Source organism: Hyperolius riggenbachi, chromosome 6 (genome assembly GCF_040937935.1).
Source record: "Hyperolius riggenbachi isolate aHypRig1 chromosome 6, aHypRig1.pri, whole genome shotgun sequence".
NCBI lineage: Eukaryota > Metazoa > Chordata > Amphibia > Anura > Hyperoliidae > Hyperolius > Hyperolius riggenbachi.
Genome location: NC_090651.1, coordinates 103,020,669 through 103,045,276, shown reverse-complemented (window position 1 = coordinate 103,045,276; position 24,608 = coordinate 103,020,669). Strand labels below are relative to the sequence as shown.

Below are 24,608 nucleotides of genomic sequence, written 5' to 3'. Positions count from 1 at the left end.
ATGGTGCCAAGTATTCGCGCCCATGTCACACCCAGTACCTGCACCCAGCATCCACATGACATCCAGTACATGCACCCAGATCTTACATGGCACTAAGTACTTGCAATCAACACCCGCATGGCACTCAATACCCACCCATAGCCAGAACCCACATGACAATCGGTACTTACACCCAGAACCCAAATGGCACCCAGCATCTGCATTTAGCACCCACATGACAACCAATACCCTCCTAGCCAGAAACGAGGAGGGGGGGGGGCATGCGTGGGAAGGCGTTGCCATGCCCTTTTTTAAATTTGAGCACCCCCCACTTAAGGACCCTCTGCACGGCCCTGATGATGACTGGTTGAACATTGAACGGGTCTCTGTACAACACCATGTAAGATAATGGCTCTATGTAAATTAATAATAATAATGCTATTAATACCAATATAGAAGAGTAAACATCTTTATTAAGGGGGCCATACACTAGCTGACCAACCAACCAATCGACTGTTATAAACTGTTCTTATCACCTTGCTTCGACACCATCGTCTCACAGACTGTGAGATCACTTGACTCTCCACACAGCAAACAGGATATAGACTTTCTCAGGCTTCTTACGTTATTTATTCAGGAAACAGGAATACAGATAGATACATTCATCTCCTGGCAAAGCAGACTTCCATGTTGCGTTATAGCTGCTTGATTAGACTCCCTCTTGAAGTCTATCAGGGACCTTCTTCCTAACTACGTTACACTAAACTACATATGTACAACATACATTATATCAGATTACAGTAAGGAATAACATGCTTAGAGGTCCCAGTCGGCCTTGCGAGCTAGTGCAGAGGGAAGAAGCAGAAGTGAGTTCCCATCGCTCGCACCCCCTTTAATACCGACTAGGAAAGAGTTAAATATGACATCATCTTCGCCACCTCCTATATCAGTCTATTGGTGGACCCACTCGTGGTGTCATCATACCCGCCTACTCGATTAATAATCAATGAGGCACTTGACCCAGATGCAGGAATGTGAAATGTTTAGTAAACATAGCCAATGTTTTCTGTTCCTGTTGAGGTCAGAGTGGCCGATGGCCTTCTGTTAGGAACATGTTCTCAGTATCTGCGTGTATCTTCTGCTACACGCAGACCCTGAGATGCCTCTGCCTGCATCACCAACCCTCTATCTATTTTAAAGGCATACACTGCGGTCAAGCCTTTTACATAAAACTCAGGCCAAGTAACTGAGGCCTACTTAAATTATAACAATCCCCCCTAAAACGGCTTGACCCGCAGATCCCAGCGTCTGAACCTCCCAGTACCTGGTTTCTTTCTTGTATGTTTCACTTTTCGATGTTCGTGCTCACACAACTTCTCTGCTCTAGGCGGTTACCCCTGGAAGAGAGAGAGCAAGACCTCTTGGTCTTCCTGTAACCAGGCTCTCTGGGGAAGCCCTACTTCTAAGTCCCTCAATACCACATGCTCAGCATTTGCGTCACTTGCGTATCACTCACAAACTTGCATGACCACAGAAAAGTGAAACTCGTTTGGTTGTTACAAAACGGAGCAGTGCCAGGTGCCTTCTAAAAGAGCGCCTTTATACAATCAGCTCCTAGGTACTACTAAACCTATACACGTAACCCTGTATATCCCTTAATTTAAACTATTGGTTCCGGAGATTGTTTATGAGGCACCAATCTCTGGACCGGTTAATTTATTTTACGTAATTTTAACCCGCAACCTCACCTGGATAACGATGCCTAAAGTTGTCATCCCCATCCAGACGACCAGTGGGTGCAGAAAGAACTTTGGAACTGCAGATGCCCCGTCCGAGTGTCCCTGGAACATCACCGGAACCTCTGTCCACCAGGGCAGACTGGAACTCACCTGCTCATGTTTGTGTTCTACCTCGTTAAGATCACCTGTATCATGGTGAAATCTTACCTCTAACTTAGTGTACTGTTTGTTTAACCTTTGTAACAACATGTGGCCGTCTTGGATCAAACCCTGTTCCCCTTTGTCCCATGTCGTGTTCTCTTTCAGGACGGGAACTACCCGTGAAACTTTGACCTTTAGAGTTCTCTTAACAATTTGAGAAACAACGTCATCAAACCTGGATGACAGGATCCATATGGGATCTCCACTCACACAATATGTTCCCCTTGGAAACTCCCCCTTATCGGAACAATTATGAGAATATACCTTGAATGTATCATTAGACCTTATGTTAAAAAACCAAACCTTTCCTTCCGCCACCGGAACTATCGGTTGGGCTTCAGGGTGGATCTTTTGAATGGTAGCCTCGCACTCTGCGTTATTGAGCCTGCAGGCATCTTCACTAAATTTGACTTGCCCCAGCCAACGCAGGTACTTCTGCAAGAATTGCCCACATGAGGACAACTCTACTTGTTTCACCTCCCTGTCTAGCACCAAAAAAGGTTGACCTCTCAGGTCCTGGTGTAAGACACGGGTTGAGGTGGGAACTAAGGAAGTGGCGGTGCCTAAAGGAATGTTGCACCGTTTCCATTTGTTCACCCAAACATCTCGAAGCTGCCATGCAAAAGATCCTTCTCCAGAAAAATTAATATACCTCCCCTTGTCCAATCTTTCGCTGACACAATATGTCCCCAGCTGTCCTGATTGGACCTCTTCCCCCCTTATGTCCTGAGGCACACTATGTACCTGAGGTCGGGAAGACTGTACTCTCTGCAATCTTTCAATTAAGAGTACCTCTTCACTTACCCAACTATCATGAGGATAAGCTGCTGCATATGGACTGTGTAATATCGTCCCCTGTTGTGACCCGTGTAGTGTGGATGGGGTTCCCTGTGTGGGCTTTCCCTCCCCCGGGACCGCTCTCCCCACCCTCTTTGTCACCTGGAAATGTGGCTTGATCTCGATTTTTACTTCTTGTTTCGAGAACCTCCCACCCTTGGCTTTCCAGCCTTTACGTGTGTATAGTTGTTTCAGAGGCACTCTCTGTTGGTAGCTCCAGAGTGTGATGTTGTCCCCTGCGTCTCTCTGGTAAGAGAATTGACGCCTCCTGTTCGTTCCTCTCCAATCTGGAACCATCTCACTCTGCATAACCAAGACAAGGTACCCCTGAATCACACACTCCACCTTTTGCATGTACCCATTATACTGCAATGTACCTTTTAACAAACCTTTGGATCGGTGCATTGATTCTGGGAGTGTGGCATTCAATAGCAGATTTATACTGCCATTAAATTCCCACTGCCCGCACACTTGACCCTTCAGACCTTTCACCCCCCTTGTGCCATGAAATTTGCTTTCTCCTGGCACAAGTGCTCTTTTCCTCCGTCCCTGCATGGTCCATCTGTGCCAAGCGGAGGGAGGTGTGAAAGGATCAGTACCTTTGTCACCCAACATTAACATGCTTGGGCCTTGCATTCTCATTAACCCCTTATTATACATGAGAATGTCCTCTCTTCGTTCTCCTAGGACGAAATGGCAACCTAGGATCACCATCAGCACGGTACTCCTCATTATAAAAGCACCACCTTGGGAAAGAAAAACATAGGCAATTTGCACTATGCTTTGCTCAGACAGTTTTTTTAGACGTTTTCCGATCTCAGGAACCTCGGTTTTTAGTCTCTTTCCCATTTCAGGAATCTCGTGTTTTAGTCTCTTTCCACTCTCAGGAATCTCGTGTTTTAGTCTCTTTCCAATCTCAGGAATCTCGCTGTTCTCCAAGCTTAGATTGGCATCTGGAACCTTTCGCGTATCCGACTGACATCTCCATCTTTGCTGCCAGCACTGCAGCTGTCTCAATTCCATATTGCCAAACACCTGAAATCGAAATACAAACAAATCAATTCTTATTAATGATTTGGGATTCGCCCTGCGGCTTGTACTCTTTACACTTTAGATTGATCAATATATATCGTAATTGATCTCGTTGCTTTATGGTTCTCATGAACTCTGTTTACTCTTATTGGTAGATTGGAGTTAAACTTCACCCCCCTACCTCAGTACTATCCTCAGTACTCACCTGTTTAAAATATGCTTCCGCGGACTTCACCTTTGGAAGCTCGCTTCCCCTTTGGAAGCTCTCACCCCATTGCAGCTCACTCCACATCCCCCCTTATCTGTCCATGCGCGGCCGTCGCATGCACAGATTACGGATGCCACACCTGATGCTGCTTTGCAGGTGAGCCTGCAATGCACTTACTCATGGTCGCATTAACTTATCTAGAACTTCATTGCGATACCAGCTCTGCTAGAAGTTCTGTGTGTTGTACCCTCTGATCAATGTTTGCCGTGCCACCACCTAAACTACCAAAAACTGGCTGCCTCCCTGTAGGAAGGAGCACTTTACACTTAAACTACACAGGGTGCAGGGCTAAGCATACCAGCGTCACATGCCTGTATGCAGATCCCTGAATGCCCACTTGGTAGGTAGTCACATGGCAAACAGCGTACTGATACACTGTCACTCTGTAAACGGCAATTTTATCATCTGTATAATTGCCCCATGAACTGTTGTCAGTCCTTGTTCTTTGTGCTACAATTGATAGGAGCTGGAAAAAACATATTTGACCAATCAGTGGACGAAAAAAAAAACCGCACAAAAAAACAGCCCCAGCCCAGCATAGACCTCTCAGTCAAGCTCTGGCCCTGTCCACGACAAAAACCGGAAAAAAAACGTTACCGGAAACCCGGATTGGTCAACTCCCTTTTTTTCCACCTCCGGCACCCCCTTGATGCACTGTCCCCCCTTTCCTATTGGGAACTCATGCTGCACCACCCATTAAGGTGCCCCACTCACAGGAATACTCCCATAAGCAACACAGTACAGACCCATTTCTGATCAGTACTGCTACGTGATTCCCTGCACCTAGCTGGGAAACACTTCCTATTCTGGCATTCCTTTCCATGGACCCAGGGAAAAGCTCTGGGGAAATACTGTGAGAACCGAGACACACAGGAGAATGTCTCTGTATTTCTACCCCCCTCCCTTTCAGCTGCTCTGCCCGGAGCCGCGAGCACAGCCTGACGTGACGTGGATCCCCCAGCCCCTCCTCCCCCCTGCCATGACGTGTGGGGGCCATGACTCTCGGGGGCGGGCTCTCTCCACTGCCGCCATTTTGAGTCCTGGACTGCCAGCCAAAATGGCTGCTATCAATCTCCCGTAGCAACCGCTTAACCCTATACACATCAGGAAAAAAAAAACAGTTAGAACATACAAGGCATATGCACACTAAACATTTCAGCATATATATTTTTCTCGTATACCTGCAAAACAGACACCGCAGTGTGTGAAATTTCCTATCTTCCTCCCAGAAAAAACGCAAATCATCTTGGACATGTAGATGGAGGAAAAAAAAACATGCACCCAACCCCGTGCACTCAAAAGCTTCCCACAGAACTCCGATCTTATGACGGCTGAAACAAAACATCCTGAACAGAAGGAATTCTCCACAACTACACCGACCTTTACTCATATCATAAACCTTTGCCTGGAATGCGGAGTGACAGAAACTTAACAAATCATTCCAGCTGTTAACAGATATCCGCGGACACAAACCTCAACCGTGCTTCCCCCAATCTGTAGAGAGGGGGGTGGGATGATGCACTGTATTGGCCCCCCTTCCCACTAAACCTACGCTCTGCGATCCGCCAGAAAAAAAACCAATAAAACCCATGACACTGAATCATGCTGAGATTACAGAAGCATCACGTAGCACTAACGAACTAATAGCATTGACTTGAACCAGTATCCCCACTATTCTGGGCTGCTCTCGTTATCCCAACTATGTTCCCTCCATTCCTCCCCCTAACTGCCCTCCCCACTATCCACCATCTGCGTGAGAGAGCACGAGATAAAAACAAACATCGCTGGCATCCCTCCCAGCCCAGAACTGCCCAGAGAGAAAACGAAACTATATACGCTGCCCACACTTTAGCATAACACAGAAAGATAACACACAGCTGTAGAAAAAAACACATCATGCAGACTGTTAACATATATAACAGACCACAAACATTGCTACAAAACCAAATAAACGAAACGCTATACTTGCCTGAGCAGAAGACTTTGTAAGCCTGCGAATTCGACCAGCTTGTGGCAACTTCACGAACCTTGAGTGGACCCCCTGGAATTACTGAGCCATCTCTGTGTACCCACACTGGCTCAGCGGATCGATCTCCAGCGGCAGCTGCCAGCCGGCCTCGGAGCTTCCAGTCACCTGCGACCCGGTTTTGGCTATGACTGATGTGCACTTCCAGTCAAAGTTTAACATCCACGCGGTTCGCCGCTGGTTTCCACGAATTGCAGCAGCCCGTCGTGTGCTTGCTTGGCTCACGCAATGCACACTCTCACACCAGCTTATCAGTATCAGCGTGATAAGCTTTACAGTCCGTGTCCGTCTATTCCGCTTGTTTTGCTGTGGAATATCTTGAAACCATTTTCCGTCGGCCCCGGCCCCGTCTGCCTGTATATTTAGGCAGGGAAGGATTTCAGGCACCAATTGTTATAAACTGTTCTTATCACCTTGCTTCGACACCATCGTCTCACAGACTGTGAGATCACTTGACTCTCCACACAGCAAACAGGATATAGACTTTCTCAGGCTTCTTACGTTATTTATTCAGGAAACAGGAATACAGATAGATACATTCATCTCCTGGCAAAGCAGACTTCCATGTTGCGTTATAGCTGCTTGATTAGACTCCCTCTTGAAGTCTATCAGGTACCTTCTTCCTAACTACGTTACACTAAACTACATATGTACAACATACATTATATCAGATTACAGTAAGGAATAACATGCTTAGAGGTCCCAGTCGGCCTTGCGAGCTAGTGCAGAGGGAAGAAGCAGAAGTGAGTTCCCATCGCTCGCACCCCCTTTAATACCGACTAGGAAAGAGTTAAATATGACATCATCTTCGCCACCTCCTATATCAGTCTATTGGTGGACCCACTCGTGGTGTCATCATACCCGCCTACTCGATTAATAATCAATGAGGCACTTGACCCAGATGCAGGAATGTGAAATGTTTAGTAAACATAGCCAATGTTTTCTGTTCCTGTTGAGGTCAGAGTGGCCGATGGCCTTCTGTTAGGAACATGTTCTCAGTATCTGCGTGTATCTTCTGCTACACGCAGACCCTGAGATGCCTCTGCCTGCATCACCAACCCTCTATCTATTTTAAAGGCATACACTGCGGTCAAGCCTTTTACATAAAACTCAGGCCAAGTAACTGAGGCCTACTTAAATTATAACATCGACCATCCAATTCCATTATTATAATCGAATTGGGTGAAAATTGGTGCTGCCAAGTGCATGCCCGACCGACAAAGCGACCAATTTTGGGACAGAAATGTTGGAAAATGTTGGGCCGAAGTTGGTTGGTCGGGTGCGCGGCGGTACAGCGGCCGAATAGCGGACGAGTGTCGAGACGATGAAACCCCGGCCGCAATGTATAAATGTATGTAGTGTAGTGCATTTATACATTACTTGTCTGGTGTCAGCCTCCACACGGTTTCTGTCCATCTCGCCGGGTTTCGCATACACGCGCCAGCGGCGCTCTGTCTGACGTTACGAAGGCGCATAGCGTCTGATGTCAGACGCTATGCGCCTCTAGCGTGTATGCGGCTTACCCGGCGAGATTAACGGACACTGTGTGGAAGCTGCTACAGGACAGGTAATGAATAAATGCACTACACTACATACATTTATACATTTTGGGGGCAGCGGCGGGGCGGACGCAGCAGCTGAGCAGATTCCCTGATGATTTCATGCTGAAATTGGACGGGAATCGGCCTGTAGTGTATGGGCAGACTCGACTAGAGACAAAATTATCTCCAATCAGATTTGATAAGAGATAAAATTGTCTCTTGGTCGAATCTGCCCATAATCGTTCTACTGTATGGCCACCTTTACAGTGACAAGATTTCTTTGCACCAGATTGAAAAAAAAAACCAAGAGAAAAATATTTGCATCACTAGATGGCGCTAATGGTGCATGATCACAGCAAACAACTTAGATAAAATACTGTACTGTATGTGTTTCTATTTCTGTGATAACTCAAAGAACCTATTCTTTCTAAACCTATATTTCTCCAAAGAATAATGGATGCTTGTGAAAGGAACACATTGGCTGACTCAGTGTAATAATAAAAATAATCTATAATAATATTTTTCAAGCCATCATCATCATCATCATCATCATTTAGTATTTATATAGCGCCAACATATTACGCAGCGCTGTACAGTGTATATATATATATATATATATATATTGTCTTGTCACTAACTGTCCCTCAAAGGAGCTCACAATCTAATCGTCCACCGTATGTCCTTCTGTCTCATCCATGCCCCCTCCTGACCCGCCCCCTCTGATTGGCTTGGATTTGGACGGTGCCTGTATACATGCGGCAAGATGGTGCTGCCCGGTGCAGCATAGCCAATACTACCAGCTACCTAGTACCCCAGAATCAAAGTCAGAAAGGTGCGACCCTCTACAGATTCCCTTCCAGATGCTTATAAGTAGTGTTGGCGTTCGGATTTGTGTCGTTACTATATTCGACCCGAATATGGCTGTTCACTTTCAGCTCGGGTAAACCCATCAAACACATGATTCGACTGTACAAATTCAGCAAATTCCCCATATATGCTAGAATCACCAAATTTGCTGTGTATGTTAATGAGAACAGTGAGAACAAAAAGACCTTATAGATTTTGAGAAAATCGATGTTAAAAAAGGCATTTTTTAAAGGCGGGAAAGTTACATCTACTTCAATACACTTTAAATGGGGAGCCCTGGAGGGAATTTCAAAGAAGCTCTGGGGCTTGCTATACTTAATATAGCAAGAGCCGGCATCAAGGGATTGATGTGTGTGGTGCTCTTCGTTGTTCGTTGAGTATTTTAGGATATTGGTGCAGGACATTTCCGAGGATACTGGCATGGGATTATGCAAAGGTAAGTATTTATGGTTAATTTAGAATAATTAAGGACTTTTTTCATTGTTTTTATTTCACTTCTCGCTCTTTGCGGAAATGGGTAAGGGGTACATCAGTACCCTGGGGAGGAGACGGGTATCTACTGTAAGGGTCTGCTAAAGCATTGCCGTGCATTGAGCCAGGTGCACACTCCTGATGACCCATTAAGCAGGAAATATTAGTGGAAGGGGACATGTACTATACCACCATGCATGGGTGACAAGGGGTTACATTTTTTTAAAGTTAACCTCTTTAGCCTCACGGATGTGATTCTCATGTCCACGGCTGCTATAGCCTCATGGATGTGACAGTTACGTCTGTGCACTGATCCAGGTGCGTGCTCCCGACGGTCCCTGAAGCAGGAAGGATTGGTGGAGGGGACATGTGTCCCCTGAGCCAATTACAGCATGCCTGCTGAAGTAGACTATTAAATCTTAAGTGATAAACTTTAAATGGAAAGCAAAAGGTAAAATGGAAGTTATCACTCTGGGGTGGTGCTTGATAGAAACTTTACGCTCAGTCAGGAGCTATCAGCGTTGTCAATTCTTATTCTTCCATCCCAGGAATGATTATGATTTTAGAAGCATTTCTGGATCTTATGGGGGCCTTTATCTCCCCATGGCACTTTAGGAAGTTATCCAGCTCACCTACCCCACAGGGGACTGATCATCATCATTAGTCATGGAATAATGAGCCCAGTCAACGGACCTGAATTAAAGTTAAACCATACATGCTTTGTTTACAGTATTATTATTGATACACATTGCACTATTATCTCCACAGTGCTCTACAATTTAATTACAAGACAGAGTGCATAAGATAGAGAAAGCACAATATAAGTATAACAATCTAAAATGCTCTACAATATAAAAAAAAAAAGTTTCATGAATAGATGAGGGAGCATATTCACAGACAACTACAGAATACAGGACTGGTATATTGTATCTGGGCAGCAGGCTTAGGAGTCATGGCCCATACTCACGGGCTACAATTGTCGCCGCAACACGCGGCGCGCGCGTGTTGCGGTGACAGGTCGTCCGTGAGTATCAGGCGTTGCACGGGCGCGCACCCCGAACCGTCGCTCGTCGCTGCTGTCGCCAGGCGATTGGCGCGGTCAATCGCCTGGCGACAGTTGCCGCCGCAACTGTCACTAGTCCGCGTGAGTATGCAGACTAGCGACAGCAACCTCCATAAAGAACACGCAGCTTCCGGCGGGGGGAGGAGGAACGTCGGCGACAGCTTCTGTCGCACCGCGGGTCCCTCTTCCGCGTGTGTACGCGGAGGGACGTGGCGACGAACTGTTACCGAACTGTCGCTAGTGACAGCCCAGAAAAGTTGCCCGTGAGTATGGACCATAAATCTCTCTTCTCAAAGCCCCACTCCACACACCTGTTTTTCTAGTTCTGTGCAGGTACCCAGTGCCAGAAATAGTTTCCTGTAAAAGCTCTTGATAAGCACATATGAGCCTGATCAGGAGCCCAGGCATTGGCCACTTCCTGTACCTCATATATTTATTACACTAGGATGTAATTTACCCATGAAATCCAGTCTGCGCCTTCATCCCTGAAAAGTGGGATGATGCAATCTGAGCAGCAGTCACAACCAGAAGAGGACTTCCTTAGCGGACCTCAATTCAGAACTTCCTCTCTGCTCTAAAAGATAAGCAGCAGCATAATAACCTTTAAAGAAAAAAACATTTCTTTGTTACAGCTGATAGAAATCCTGCAATAAATATGCAGTGTCTACTTCCTGCTTTCATGGAGCAGGCATAGGGTTAACATCCAGTGTTTACAAATTAGCTGTTGTGCGGAGGACTGCACAGATTCCTGAGATGACACAGCTGGGAGATCAAATTACTCTTGTGATTAGTCACAAATGAGGGGGGGGGGATTACAGGCTAAACTCTCTAAGAACATACAGAAGGCATTTCTCTCTGTTTTCCTCCTGTCTTGTGCAAGAGTTTAGGTCCACTTTAATACAGGTTTTGAGTCGTGATCATTTAAAAAAAAAAACAATCAAAATCAAAACCCCAGGACTTCCATGCAGTAGCCTTGTTTCACACAAAATGGTAACATATGACCCCGTAGACTGCATATTTAGGTCTATGCCTATACATGGGCTTTATATTAAACTTAGAAGGTTGACAAAACATTGTGGCTTATGAGATATATGTACAGTATATACATTAAGGCTGAGGATATCTAGCGGGGGAATGTGAACCCCTGGGCATAGAAGCAGCAATCAATGTAGTTATTTGGTAAGAGACCAAATTACCCCTCTAGCAGTTCACAAAGAGTATGCACAGAGCCTGAGCTTCTAAGTCTGGGATAGCGCTGTCTTTTTACTGGAAAATAGTGTTAAATAGAGAACATAAGAAAGAGGAATACCCAGGACTTTCTGGACTCTCATTAAAGAAACGGTCCAGGCAAAACTACTATTAAAGTTCTCACTCAACAGTCATAAAGTAGATCAAAAAGAGGGGGGAAAAATGTAAAATTCATGTATTTAGATGCAATCAGCTGCAGTTATGTGACCGGCACATACACTCGCAGTGTCCGGGAGAAAGTTACTGGCTTTGCACCAGTGCACACCAAAAACCGCTAGCATATCCACAAACGCTAGCGGTTTTTCAGAGCAATTCTAGGCATGTTTGGAGCGATTTAGAAACATGTCTAGAGTTTTGGGAGTTTTTTGGTGTAACTGAACAGTTTCTGTAACAAAAATGCTTGCAAAACCGCTCTGATCACTTTGATCACCACTTTCCTATACTCAGAGCCGGGACAAGGTCCTCCAGCACCCAAGGCTGAGAAACCAAAGTGCGCCCCTCCATCCCTCCCACACTGATTGCTATTAGACTAAGAGGCTCCCCAGGGCCCCCAACCTCCCCAACACCTTAATCTCTAGTTATCTGGCTTGCAGTCACTGTCATGTATCCCCTTTTCTTATTTCTTTCTGCTTCAAACAAAATTGGGAATGACAGCTGAATGAATTTTGCACCCCCTCCTACACTGCGCCCTGAGGCTGGAGCCTCTCCAGCCTCTGCCTCGGCCCGGCCCTGCCTATACTTTACTTTGAGGCAGAAACTCCTCAGAAATCCGCAAAAATGCTGCAGGGCCCAAGATTGCGTTTGAGGGAAAAAAGAACCGCTCTGGTGTGCGCCATTCCATTGCAATACATTAGGCATGCGGTTTTCAACCTGCAAGCGTTTTTTAAAAACGCTCAGAACCGCTCTTGGTGTACACCAGCCCTTTGACTGGAGGAAAGGAATGCTGATTTGACACACACCACTCCAACCAAGACATGGGGGCGTGGACAAGGTGTCCATTTTTCCGGTATAGTGTCCCTTTAACAGAAGGCAGAGGATTCAGTTGTAGTCTCCTTTGATCTTGCTAAGTAGAGCCTGCCTATTGCCGGATACGATGGTCAGCGATGGTCACATGACTACTGCTGCTGCTGCTGCTAGCATCACAATACAATTACTTACAAATCTTTCAAACCTCAACTCTAATTTTTAAAATGCTATTGGGAGAGGAAGAGAGCTAGACCTTTAAAGTGGGATAAAACTCTGATATAACATTCCATAAAAAATTACTTTTTATTACCCATATAGTTATCATATTTGCTTTTGTGCAAATGTGCAGTAATATTGTCTGTTTACAAATTCCCAAAGTACAGTTTATCTGCTTTGAAAGCGGCCATTGCATTTTATTGCATAGCTGCTGTATTTATATCACTTCTCAGCTCAGTGCAGCTCAGCTTCAGCAATTTGCTAATGTTTACTAAATGTATCTGACAAAGGAATGTAAACAAAAGATAATGGTATCACCTCTTCAGATTCTGCCAGAAGCTATCAATTCAAGAAAGAAGCTTTCCCCTAAAGCAAGGTACTTTCCACTGAAGAACAAAGTGCTGTGTTTAGCTGTCTGAATGCTGTTCTGCTACATTTTTATTTTATTTTATTTTATTTGTGTGTGGTAGTAGTTTTTACGCTGTAAATAATCTTTAAGAACAAAGTGGAAATGCTGAGTTTCATAGCATAGAGAATCTCCTACCAACCCACAAGACCTGACTGTAGAACCAGCAGCTGCACATTGCTGTTTGTTAAAAACGAACGATCTAGCTTGGCGGATTTTTACCAACGACGATTGTTTGCAAAAGCAGTTAATCGTTGGAAACGGTCGTTCGTACTAGGCTTGACATGCGCATTTCGCTATTTCTCCATGGAACTTTTCATTTTGATGCGCAAGCGCAATAGTTGCTTTACTTGATGTAACGTTCGTTCTAACGATCAGATCGTTACATACTTTTAAAAGCTAACTTTACTTAGATCGTTCTTTCCTCAATTAAAAGATCGTTCGTCGTTCACAACAAACGATCGTTGTCGCATGTGTGTACATAGCTTAACTGTGCGGAATCCTCCTCCCAGAGCATTCTGGGAACCCAGGTATATTTTGTAAAGGCTTTGGAACTCTCAGTAGCCAAACATTCTGCACCTGACAGCAGAAAAGATGTCATCGCCTTTGATACATTTCAGAATGTAAATCAGGGCGAGGAATCATTTTACAATTAGCAAATACTGCCTGTATAATATATAAACGAACATTGTATTAAAAAAAAGAAAAAAGAAGCTATTTTATTTGTAATTTTCACCACAGTTCCTCTTTTATTTCTTGCAATAACAGTAACAAAAAAAAAAAAAAAAAAAGACACAACCTGAAAGTAACCAGAGGCCTGGAACCCACTAGAGTGCTTTTTTGAGCATTTAGGGAGCGCTTTAAATCGCTAGCGTTTTCCCTTAACACTCTGCCAATGTAAATAAATGTAACAAATTCCACAGTAGCGATTGAGATTAGCAAAAATCGCAATCGCAGGCCATGCAGCAATTTGGGAGCGTTTGTGCTTCAATATAAAGTATATAAGCGCTGGCTAATCGATATGAAAATCGCTACAAATGCTGCAAACTGTAAAAAATGTATAATAATTTGAAAAGGACCAATCAGAAATAAAATCGCAAATCGCTATCACAATCGCTGGTAAAAAGCTTACACTTTTTAAAAATCGCTACCAAAATCACTGGAAAACGCTCATGGGATCACGTACAAAATGCTCATGAAAAACGCTAGAGATTGCGATAGCGCTTTGCGATTTGTAGTGGGTTCCAGGCCTAAAGATGTTGCTGATATAGGAATACATGGACTATATGACCTACGAAAACAAATGTTAACCATTTGAAATCACTCCATGACACACATCAACGGTACCAACAGATTGATTGCAATAATTGCTACAGCTACTACGGAGATATATTAATCTTGTATACTGCTGAGAAGAGTTAGGGAGGGGACATGAAGGCTGTTATAGGTATCTATTTCCTTTTAAGCAATACCAGTTACCTGGCTGTCCTGCTAATCGTCTGCTTCTAATATTTTTAGCCATAGGCCCTGAACAAGCATGCAGCAGATCAGGTGTTTTTGACATTATTGTTAGATCTGAGAAGATTAGCTGCATGCTTATTCCTGGTGTTATTCAGAGATTACTGCAGCCAAAACAGATCAGCAGGATGCCAGGCAACTAGTATTGTTTAAAAGGCAATAAATATGGAAGCCTCCATAGTCTTCTCATTTCAGTTTTCCTTTAAAACGCCAGTGTATGATGTATGGCACTATTCCCAGCTGTGAAAAGAGAGATCTGCTGGTGGATATCTCTGCTTCTTACTGCCCATATCCCAGAAGCCACTGCAGGAACGCCCATCAATAATGTGATGTGATTGTCAGCTGTGTGGAGAGGACGATGGGGATGTAATAACATGAAGGCTCACACACAATGACACACACACTTATAAACCCTGAAAATCTTTTAATGACTCCACAAGCCCACAAAATCGAAGTTTGTATATCTGCCTGGAGAGAAGGAACAGGAGCGCCTCACTGGTGCATTAACGTTTTAATAAAAATTCAAGCGCATTAAAATTACACTTACAATGTGTAAAGTAGAGTCAAGCGTGTATCAAAGCCTGCTGTCCGTTCCCCTCCTGGCTCTCTCGCTTGGCCAGAGCGAGAAGCGCGATGTTGCGATGCGGAGCAGGGTCTGGTGGGCGGGGCCTCGCTACGCTGTTGCCGTCTGACGTCACGACGCGCTTCGGCGTTGACCACGCCTTCGTCAGGGCCCCTGAATGAGTCACGGAGTGTGACGAAACGCGTAGGGCGGAGTCGGAGGAGCGCAGTGACGTCACCCGGAAGCAGGAATACACGGAGAAGGCGAGTGGCTCTGTTTGTCCGCAGTGGAGCCTTAACCTGTATCTGTTGGCCTGCAAGTTGCTTTTATTAAAGAATCTATGCTTGACATCTTGTCTACGACTTCCCCTCGGCTGGCAAAGGAGCGTGGATTTCTGATATGCAATAGAGCAAGACGCTCTTTCGGTGAGTGTATGCACGAAGGCGGGACCTGTCATAAAAACTTCCCCTATAAGTTGGTGGCACTACCCCCAGGTGTGCAGCACAGGGTGCTGGCTATTAAGTGTTTTTAGCAGTACTGGGCACTATGTGCATTTTATGATTTTACAGGGATAAAGAAGTATGCGCAGTAAATGATTTATTGAAAAGACCATGTATGGGGAAATCTTATGCCTGCTGTATTACTAACCCAGACGTCCAGTCCCCCACCAGACATACAATGTCTTGTATGTGCCCGGGGTGAAACCCACACTAAACACAGAGGGAACATACAAACTCCATGCAGATAACGTTGGTATTCAAACTACCATAGGTACAAAGTGCTGCAACATTATTCTGTGCAGAACTCGGCACCAAAATGTTGCCCGAAGGATCAAGTCCCGAACCCTGCAGGTGACAGTCTCTGCACCCTCCAGTCAAGCTTCCCTCTGAAGCGCATCCCCTCCCCTACATTCCATCATAAATGCAGTAGCCATCTACTCCTTCCACATCGGCATCTCCACGACTCCCCTATGCAAATCCTTCCCCTGTCTGCTGATCCGCTTCAGAATAAGTTTCAAGATCCTGTGCCTGGCCTATACATCTATACACAAGTCTTGCTTGGCCTACATCTCTGACCTGGTCAGCAGATACAAACCTGGCTGCCCACTTCCCTAATCCAATGACCTCTTCCTAACCATACCAATGCATTTTGCACCCCCATGTGCGACTATGGGACTTTACTAGAGCTGCCCCCATTCTTTGGAACTTTCTCCACCTGTCCATCAGGTTTCCCCTTACTTCAAGTGTACCTGAGATCATGGATAAGAAAGATTTTATATTTGCCCAGGCTTCCTCCAGCCCCATGAGCACCGCTGCATCCCTCTGCGTCCTCCCGAGTGCATCCGTTTGGCCATAATCAGCCACGGTAACTGGCTTGGCCACGCATGCGCAGAAGAACCCGATTGGCGCAGCCGAGCCAGATTAACAGGGCTGATTGGGTCTTAATGGAGCTTCCCGGGAGGGCGGCAAGGGACGCAGTGGTGTTCGTGGGGCTGGAGGAAGCCCAGGGTAAGTATAAAATCTTTCTTATCCATAAACTCAGGTATGCTTTCAGCACCTTCAAACAAGGCCTCAAAACTCACCTATTCAAGAAGGCCTACCTCACCACTGCCCTAACTGTCTTTGCCAAGTGTATGATCTGGCATTGTGTGTCGTACTGCTTATTACCTGTATTGTGTTGTCGGTCACCGCGCAGCATAATAATATGTTGGCGCTATATAAATCCAATAAATAATAGTGTGTACATGGCTCAAGTCATTTCGCCAACAATTGCCAAGTGGATTTCAGGTGCTCCTGTGCATTTTTACAGTAGCAGCAGTGGTGGGCAGACACAAGCAGCAACAGGTTGGTTTTAGGCATACCTGGCACAGCTGCAAAATCTCTGGGGGACACTGGGGTGGATGGGCCCGCCTTGTGGCTGTCTTCATGCTGCACATCAGAGTCAGTAGCAGCATTCAGCTGTGATCTGCCAAGCACGAGTCCATGATTTCTGTAGGGGGGAAAAAAATTAAAAAGTCATATTTTCAATTTCTGCACTACAACTTCCCAATGCCAATCCCATTTTATAAACAGATCTGAGGCTGCGGCAGTCACATATTATTCCAAAAATGGTGCAGCTGCTGGGAGAATGTGGACAGACCTGACACTTTCCAGATTCAGGACAAAGAATGTGCTGACCTTCAGGCTGATAGTGTGACTCAGGAGGAGTCCCTCCCAGGACACTCAGCCAGGCCATCTCTCTGCACCCGGGACATCACAAGTCTGCAGCAACCTCACATGCCAATCTATGGCAGCAGATACACATTACCGCTGGGAGAGCCTTTGGCTGACAACCAATAAAATGCTTGCTCCCAGTGCTGGCCAAGATATACTCGCAGAATGCACCTTAGTTTAACCCTTCCAATACCAAATAACTTTAATGATCTGCAAAGCTCAGACAAGAAAACATGGTACAAGCTTGGAAGTTCATCAAACACTCTCTATGTGTCGTAGTTTCTGAAAGCACAAAATTACAAGATAGTGGCTCAGCACAATCTTAAAGCATTAAGAAAGTAGCAATGTGTACAGGGGCATATCTGAGTAATCTAGAGCCTATGGCAAACACTTATATAGTGCCCCCCCCCCCTTGCCAGTCAGAGCCCCCTTCCCCTCTAAAAACAGATGTTCTTTCTCGCGTAGATGTTATGGTTGCCTGTGTTTTTTGGCTCGGGAGATTGCTGAAGTTACTTTTTGGGAAGTATTTCTACTTATTCCCTCTCTGCCCTCTTTTCTAACACTAAGCCAAGTGAGAAAAGAGGGCAGATTAAGTACCCATGTTCCCCAGATAGTCTTATATGAGGCATGGCACCCCACGGTACTGTGGCGCCCATGGCACAAGCCATGCCTGCACCCCTCTAGATACGCCTCTGAGTGTGTAGCAAATACAACACAAGAGGATGAAGCACCAAGCTGCTGCTAGTGTGGAATAGATAGTAGCAATACCATAGGATAACATTAGCAGCAAGTGTGCTAGCGGTATGTGCAATATGTTCACAGTGGGGCGTTTTGGTGTAAAGTGAAGGCCATATTGCAATGCAGTTTTCCGCACTGCAATGAAAAAACAAAGAAACGTTCAGTGTGGCCGGTGCTGTGTTTTTTAACAGCGTGTAGCATCCCAACGTGTAATGAAAAAAACACATGCGTTTAACGGTGACAGTGAAGCATACTTTTCAGTGACTGTATGCTTCACTCTATGCGATGCAATGCACAGATGACATGTCGCGTGACTTTTCCATTCTGCTGAGCTCTTGCTTTTATGGAAAACGCAACACAACACCCACTGCAAACCTTGATCCTTGCCAGTTTGGCGCCCGGGCACTTTGGCACAGGGTGAGCCAAATGACAGCAGTTGCCAGAACCCTGAATAACCACTGCGTGGGCCGCGAACTGTAGCACTGTAAATATAGTGGTGCCCAATGCAGGCGCTACCCGGCACGCGCCAAGACGCCCTGCGTCGTGCGAACCTTGCCTTATAGTTTCACAAATAAGCAAATACGCATGCAATCTTATAAATATATAAGGGGAAACACTAAAATATAACATTTGAGCACAAGGCCAATTTAGTATAGCTAGTACCAGATTATACACAAGGCAATCTGGATGGTTGTCTAGGGTCTGCTGGAAGTCAAGGAACCACCTCGGATGCCGACCTCTCATATTACTTCTTACCAAAAATGTTCAGAGGAAGCATAAGCTTGTACCTCAATTAGCGCTCGTTCACATCTAGGGCGTTTTTGGCCTTTTTTCAAGCGCAGGTGATTTTTAAAATCGCCCCCAAAACGCTTGCGCAATGAATGTCTATGAGAAGGTTTATATCAGTGCGGGTCGTGCGCTGTGCGTCCAGCAAAGCGGTGCCTGTACCATTTTTGGGGCGATTTTGCTATAATGGAAGGTATAGGAAAAACGCAAAACGCTCACAAAATCACTTTGTGCAGCGATTGAGTTCGCGTTTCAAAGAATAAATACATTGTATTTATTATTTTCCGAGTCAAAGAGTTCACTTCCTGACTTGCGTCAGGGAGTGAATAAAAAAAAACCCTTGGGAAAAGCACTTAGAAAAACGCTTTTCACAAGAACGGAACGCCAACCCAAGCGCCGGGAATCGAAAAAAAAATCGCTACAAAAAATCTCAACATGAAAGCTAACGCGAGCGGAATGCAATGTGAATGAGCCCTTAGGGCCCCATATTACTTCATTTAGCCACTCTAGCCTTTAAAATGAACCTTAAAGAGACTCTGTAACATCAAAAACCTCCCCTGGGGGGTACTCACCTCGGGTGGGGGAAGCCTCCGGATCCTAATGAGGCTTCCCACGCCGTCCTCTGTCCCAAGGGGGTCTCGCTGCAGCCCTCCGAACAGCCGGCGACAGACCCGACTGTAGCTTCAATATTTACCTTTGCTGGCTCCAGCGGGGGCGCTGTGGCTGCTTTCGGCACGGAAATAGACGGAAATACCCGATCTCCGTCGAGTCCGCTCTACTGCGCAGGCGCCGGAAACTTGCGCCTGCGCAGTAGAGCAGACCCGACGGCGATCGGGTATTTCTGCCTACTTCGGAGCCGACAGCCGTCAGAGCGCCTGCGCAGGAGCCGGGAAGGTAAATATTGACGTCACCGCTGCACGGAGGGCTGCAGAGAGACCCCTGAGGGATGGAGGACAGCGTGGGAAGCCTCATTAGGATCCGGAGGCTTCCCCCACCCGAGGTGAGTACCCCCCAGGGGACGTTTAGTCGTTACAGTTCCTCTTTAAGTCAACCAAAAAAAATGAGTTTTACTCACCTGGGGCTTACAATAGACCCTGCAGCTGTCCGGTCCCTCCGATCTTCCTGTCCCCGCCGGCAGCCACTTCCGGTTTCGCCGTCAGGAGCCGACAGGCTGGGAACGCGAGTAATTCTTCGCGTTCCCAGCCACAATATGGCCCTCTATGCTGCTATATGCTTGCTATAGCCTGTCGGGTCCTGACAGCGAAACCGGAAGTGGCTGCCGGCGGGGACAGGAGGATTGGAGGGACACGGCGAGGGCACCGGACAGCTGCAGGGGGCTATTGGAAGCCCCAGGTGAGTAAAACTGTTTTTTTTTTGGTTGACTTTAGGATCACTTTAAGTAGGCAAGCAAAATTTGAGGTAACAGAAACCCCGCAAGAGCAATGAGAATAATCACCCCTTCATTTTGCATCATAGCTAGGTAGGAATACCTCCTGTTGCTGCCCTGTGTATGTGGTTTTCAGGGGCAAATGGTATATGTAAACTGAAAAGGTAAATATGGAAAGCAATGCAAATCTGTTACCTTCTTTAAAGTGATCCCAACATGTTTTGCTCAAATGTAAATAAAAGGTGAGAAATGTTTTCTTTCCCACAATAATGCCTCTTGTACATTGTCTTATTAAGTTTTGGGAGACATCTATGTCATTTCTGATCAAAAAATTACTTGCTGGTTGAATAAAAGTAACTTTAAGTCAAAATTTGCCAGGGGTATGAATAATTAAGGGCAGCACTGTAGCTCCCACCTCAGGTTCCCTTTAGTTTATTTCTGCTTCATCTGTGCCTTCCTCACATCTCTACAATCAAATTCCGCACCACCAACCTCCCCCAAAACAACTGCAAGATTTACAGTAAAGTCAAAGAGAGTCTGAAGCGAGAATAAATCTCGCTTCAGACCTCATAAATAGCAGGGGCACGTGTGCCCCTGCTAAAACGCCGCTATAGCGCGGCTTAACGGGGGTCCCTTCACCCCCAAATCCCCCTCGATACACCCGGGGAGCGCTTCCTGGTTGGGGCAGGGCTAACCGCCGCAGCCCTGCCCCACGCGCGTCTGTCAGCGCGTATCTCCGCCTCTCCCCCGCCCCTCTCAGTCTTCCTTCACTGAGAGGGGCGGGGGAGAGGCGGCGATGCGCCGCTGACAGACGCGACTGGAGGCAGGGCTGCAGCCGTTAGCCCTGCCTCCAGGAAGGGAAATTCTGCGACCTTTTTACGACACACTTTTGCGGGGGGTGGGTTGGGGGTGAAGGGACCCCCGTTTAGCCGCGGGATAGCGGCGTTTTAGCAGGGGCACACGTGCCCCTGCTATTTATGAGCTCTGAAGCGAGATTTATTCTCGCTTCAGAGTCTCTTTAAATCCCATATATCCCAGGATAGTAAACACTCATCTTATGTAGGGAAAAATATGAAGCAGTGCCTGTGCTGAATCCCTACTTGGTATGAAACATCCTAATACAAGCTCTGCCCCTAATCTCACTTTCATCAAATCATCTGGGAATCTATAGCCTCCAACAAATTTACATTTGCAAAGGTGTACTGAGATGATGTTATCGACAAGTAATACTTTACAAACTAATTATTTAATTATAGCGTATTAGCTACACTGATGTTGAGAAACCTGATCTGATCTGGCACAACATCTGTAGAAAAAGAGCATGCAATCTACAAGGAGTGGTGTCGGGTCTGGAACCAGCAAAACATCAAAATGAACTTCTGCACACTCGTGCAAATCCATTTACAAAAATCATGCAGCAATCAATGCTGTCCCTACAGCTAAGTTAAAAGCTGGGATCTTCGTTACAAGAATAAAGTGTTTTGCGTAGTCACATACACCGCGTAGAGCAGGGGTCTCAAACTCAATTTACATGGGGGCCGCAGGAGGCAAAGTCAGGATAAGGCGGGGCAGCATAAGGAATTTCACAATCGCGGCGCATCGCCGCCTCTGCCCGCTCCTCTCACTCTTCCTTCACAGAGAGGGGCGGGGAGAGGCAGCGATCTGTGCGGCGATTGACGTCAGGAGGGGCAGAGCTGAAGCTGAAAGCTCTGCCCCTTCCAGAAAATGCCGGCGGATTGCCCCCGGGCGATTTGGGGGCTCTGCAGCCCTCGTTTAGCGGTGGGGATGCGGCGGATTACTTGGGAGCACTGAAGAAAACTATAAGGAAGCTTTTGCTGGCGAGGGCCACAAAACATTGTATCGAGGGCCGCAAATGGCCCGCGGGCCGCGAGTTTGAGACCCCTGGCGTAGAGGTAGCCCAGTGTCGTTTGTGTCCTAACTCTGGCCCTGTAACATGCATAGCACAAACATGCACACGTTCGGGCACGTCAAAACCTACCTAGGGAATAGGAGCATATATCCTTACTGTCCTCCCTGAGACAGATAGTGCATCTAACTAATCCTGCAAGGGAGCTGCTAGTACCAAACAATCACAAACAAAGGAAGAGCTGCTGATGACTTGCAGACACTGTTGGGACCTGTGGAGGAGTTCAGAAACTGCCCCCCTGCTCTGTATGTCCATCTGTACACTGGCCAAGCCTGGAGGGGCATATCCAGGCACATGACCCAGCAATGTAGTGTCAGGAATGACTGGCTGACGTCTTGCCCCCATCTCTGCCCAGTTGAGAGCAGCACCCTGTCATCACCTGGGCGTGTATGGGCTTTCTGCACACAATGCCCCCCATGCTCACCAGTACAGCAGCAGGTTCTCCCATGCAGTGAGGTGCTGAGGGGTGTCCTCCCTGCAGTGCCAATGCCAGCAGATCCACTTGCAGACTGTCACACCTCTCCTTCCATCCTCTCTCTACTTCCACACTGCTGTACTCTGCAATTCTAGCTGACTGTACGGCCAGGCCGCACCAATCTATCGTTCTTCGCCTCACTCACTAAACTCCCTGCACTCACGTGCAGCGCTCAATTGCTTTTCCCTGCGGCGGTCAAAGGCAGATGTACTGCGCATGCTGGCCATTGGTAGCGTTCTAAATAAATATTTTTACTGCAAGACTGGCCTGTGTGTTCCATTCCTGGCTGCGCGCGCCGACATCATTAACCCTATTGTGGGTTCCGCAGTGTGCTGGCTTCAGAGTGCCAAGCTCTGGCTGCATAGCCTTTTTGGCCTGCGTGGGTTTGTGAAGGTTTCCCGTTATCTAACTTGGTTAATCAGAACTGAAGACGTTGCTTAGAGCAATTAAATGTTTCTCAGCATCTTTACCACATGATGTGGTAAAGATGCACTTACATACCTCCCAACTTTTTAAGATGAGAAAAAGGGACACACATTTCTGCCACACCCCTGGCCACGCCCTCACTACGCCTCTATCGTTCAAAAAGATCCGCACCATCAACGTAGAAACTTTAATAGTTAAAAATAATAAAATCCATGTGTGGGTACAAACACAGATGACGCACAGGCGTTTCGGGCCATATTAGGTCCTTTCTCAAATCATGACCGGCCCACACTAACAACAAATCCAAATCTCAAAGCATATAAAGCCCCAAAGAGGACCACATAGAAGACTGCATCATTTACATATATGCATATTCATGATCACCCCCGACCAATCAGATTGTGTATAATGGCCAAGACATATAAAATATAAAATGACATCCTGCAATCACACACAACATATATGAAACATACACAGTAATATTAACCACTTGCCGACCGCGCACTCATACCGCGCGTCGGCAAAGTGGCAGCTGAAGGACCAGCGACCCAGTACTGCGTCGCCAGCTGCAGGCTGATTAATCAGGAAGCAGCCGCTCGCGCGAGCGGCTGCTTCCTGTCAAATCACGGCGGGGGGCTCCGTGAATAGCCTGCGGGCCGCCGATGGCGGCTCGCAGGCTAAATGTAAACACAAGCGGAAATAATCCGCTTTGTTTACATTTGTACGGCGCTGCTGCGCAGCAGCGCCGTAAGACAGATCGGCGATCCCCGGCCAATCAGCGGCCGGGGATCGCCGCCATGTGACAGGGGACGTCCTGTCACTGGCTGCACAGGACGGATAGCGTCCTGTGCAGCCTCGATCACCGGGGGGGCAGCAGGTAGGAGAGGGAGGGGGGAATTTCGCCGCGGAGGGGGGCTTTGAGGTGCCCCCCCCGCTAGCCACACGCAGGCAGAAGAGATTAGACCCCCCCTGCACATCATCCCCATAGTGGGGAAAAAAGGGGGGCGATCTGATCTCTCTGCCTGCACCCTGATCTGTGCTGGGGGCTGTAGAGCCCACCCAGCACAGATCACTAAAAACAGCGCTGGTCCTTAAGGGGGGGTAAAGGGTGGGTCATCAAGTGGTTAAGTATATTATGAGGTGCATAAGGTCACTCACCATCATGCCAAGCGTGTATAAAATACACGCATACAAGACATGGAATGGATACGGATCACTGTGACCAATCACAGCACCGCCTACAACGTCCGCTTCTCCTGCATAAACCAATCCCCAAGGGACAAGTGGCACACACTGTATTATGATAGAGAACAGAGGCGCCAAAAGGATAAAAACAATATTTAAAAGTTTTAAAATTATTGCTTAAGAGGCATACCATATATCACTCCCTAAAGGGGGGAAAAAACACATAATTATCAAATCACAGCAGTCAGATCATAATCCCTTTTCTGACTGCTGTGATTTGATAATTATGTGTTTTTTCCTCCCTTTAGGGAGTGATATGCCTTGTAGGGATGGTGAGACACTTTTTAGCATCCACAATCTTTACACTTCATATGTGTTCTTGCCTTCATTCTGGTGCATGCTTATCCCTTATATGGTATGTCATTATTAACAGAACTGTATACTGTTGATGCAATAGGGGGCAGTGTGGCACATGTGCTCATTGGATGGCCGATGTGAGTCAGGCCTGGAATATATTGCGCTTTTAGGGAC

General features: G+C 46.5%; 1 protein-coding gene across 1 annotated transcript in view; it reads right to left on the bottom strand.

The window, feature by feature from the left end:
* Nucleotides 1-22,559, bottom strand: part of LOC137521030 (putative ferric-chelate reductase 1) — a 153,532-nt gene extending 130,973 nt beyond the window's left edge. The window contains exons 1-2 of the mRNA XM_068239751.1: nucleotides 22,416-22,559; nucleotides 16,802-16,929 (exon numbers count right to left, since the gene is read on the bottom strand). Of these exons, the coding sequence (XP_068095852.1) occupies nucleotides 16,802-16,894 (93 nt within the window). The 5' untranslated portion in view covers nucleotides 16,895-16,929; nucleotides 22,416-22,559. The remainder of the gene's footprint in view (nucleotides 1-16,801; nucleotides 16,930-22,415) is intronic.
* Nucleotides 22,560-24,608: the final 2,049 nt, after the last annotated feature.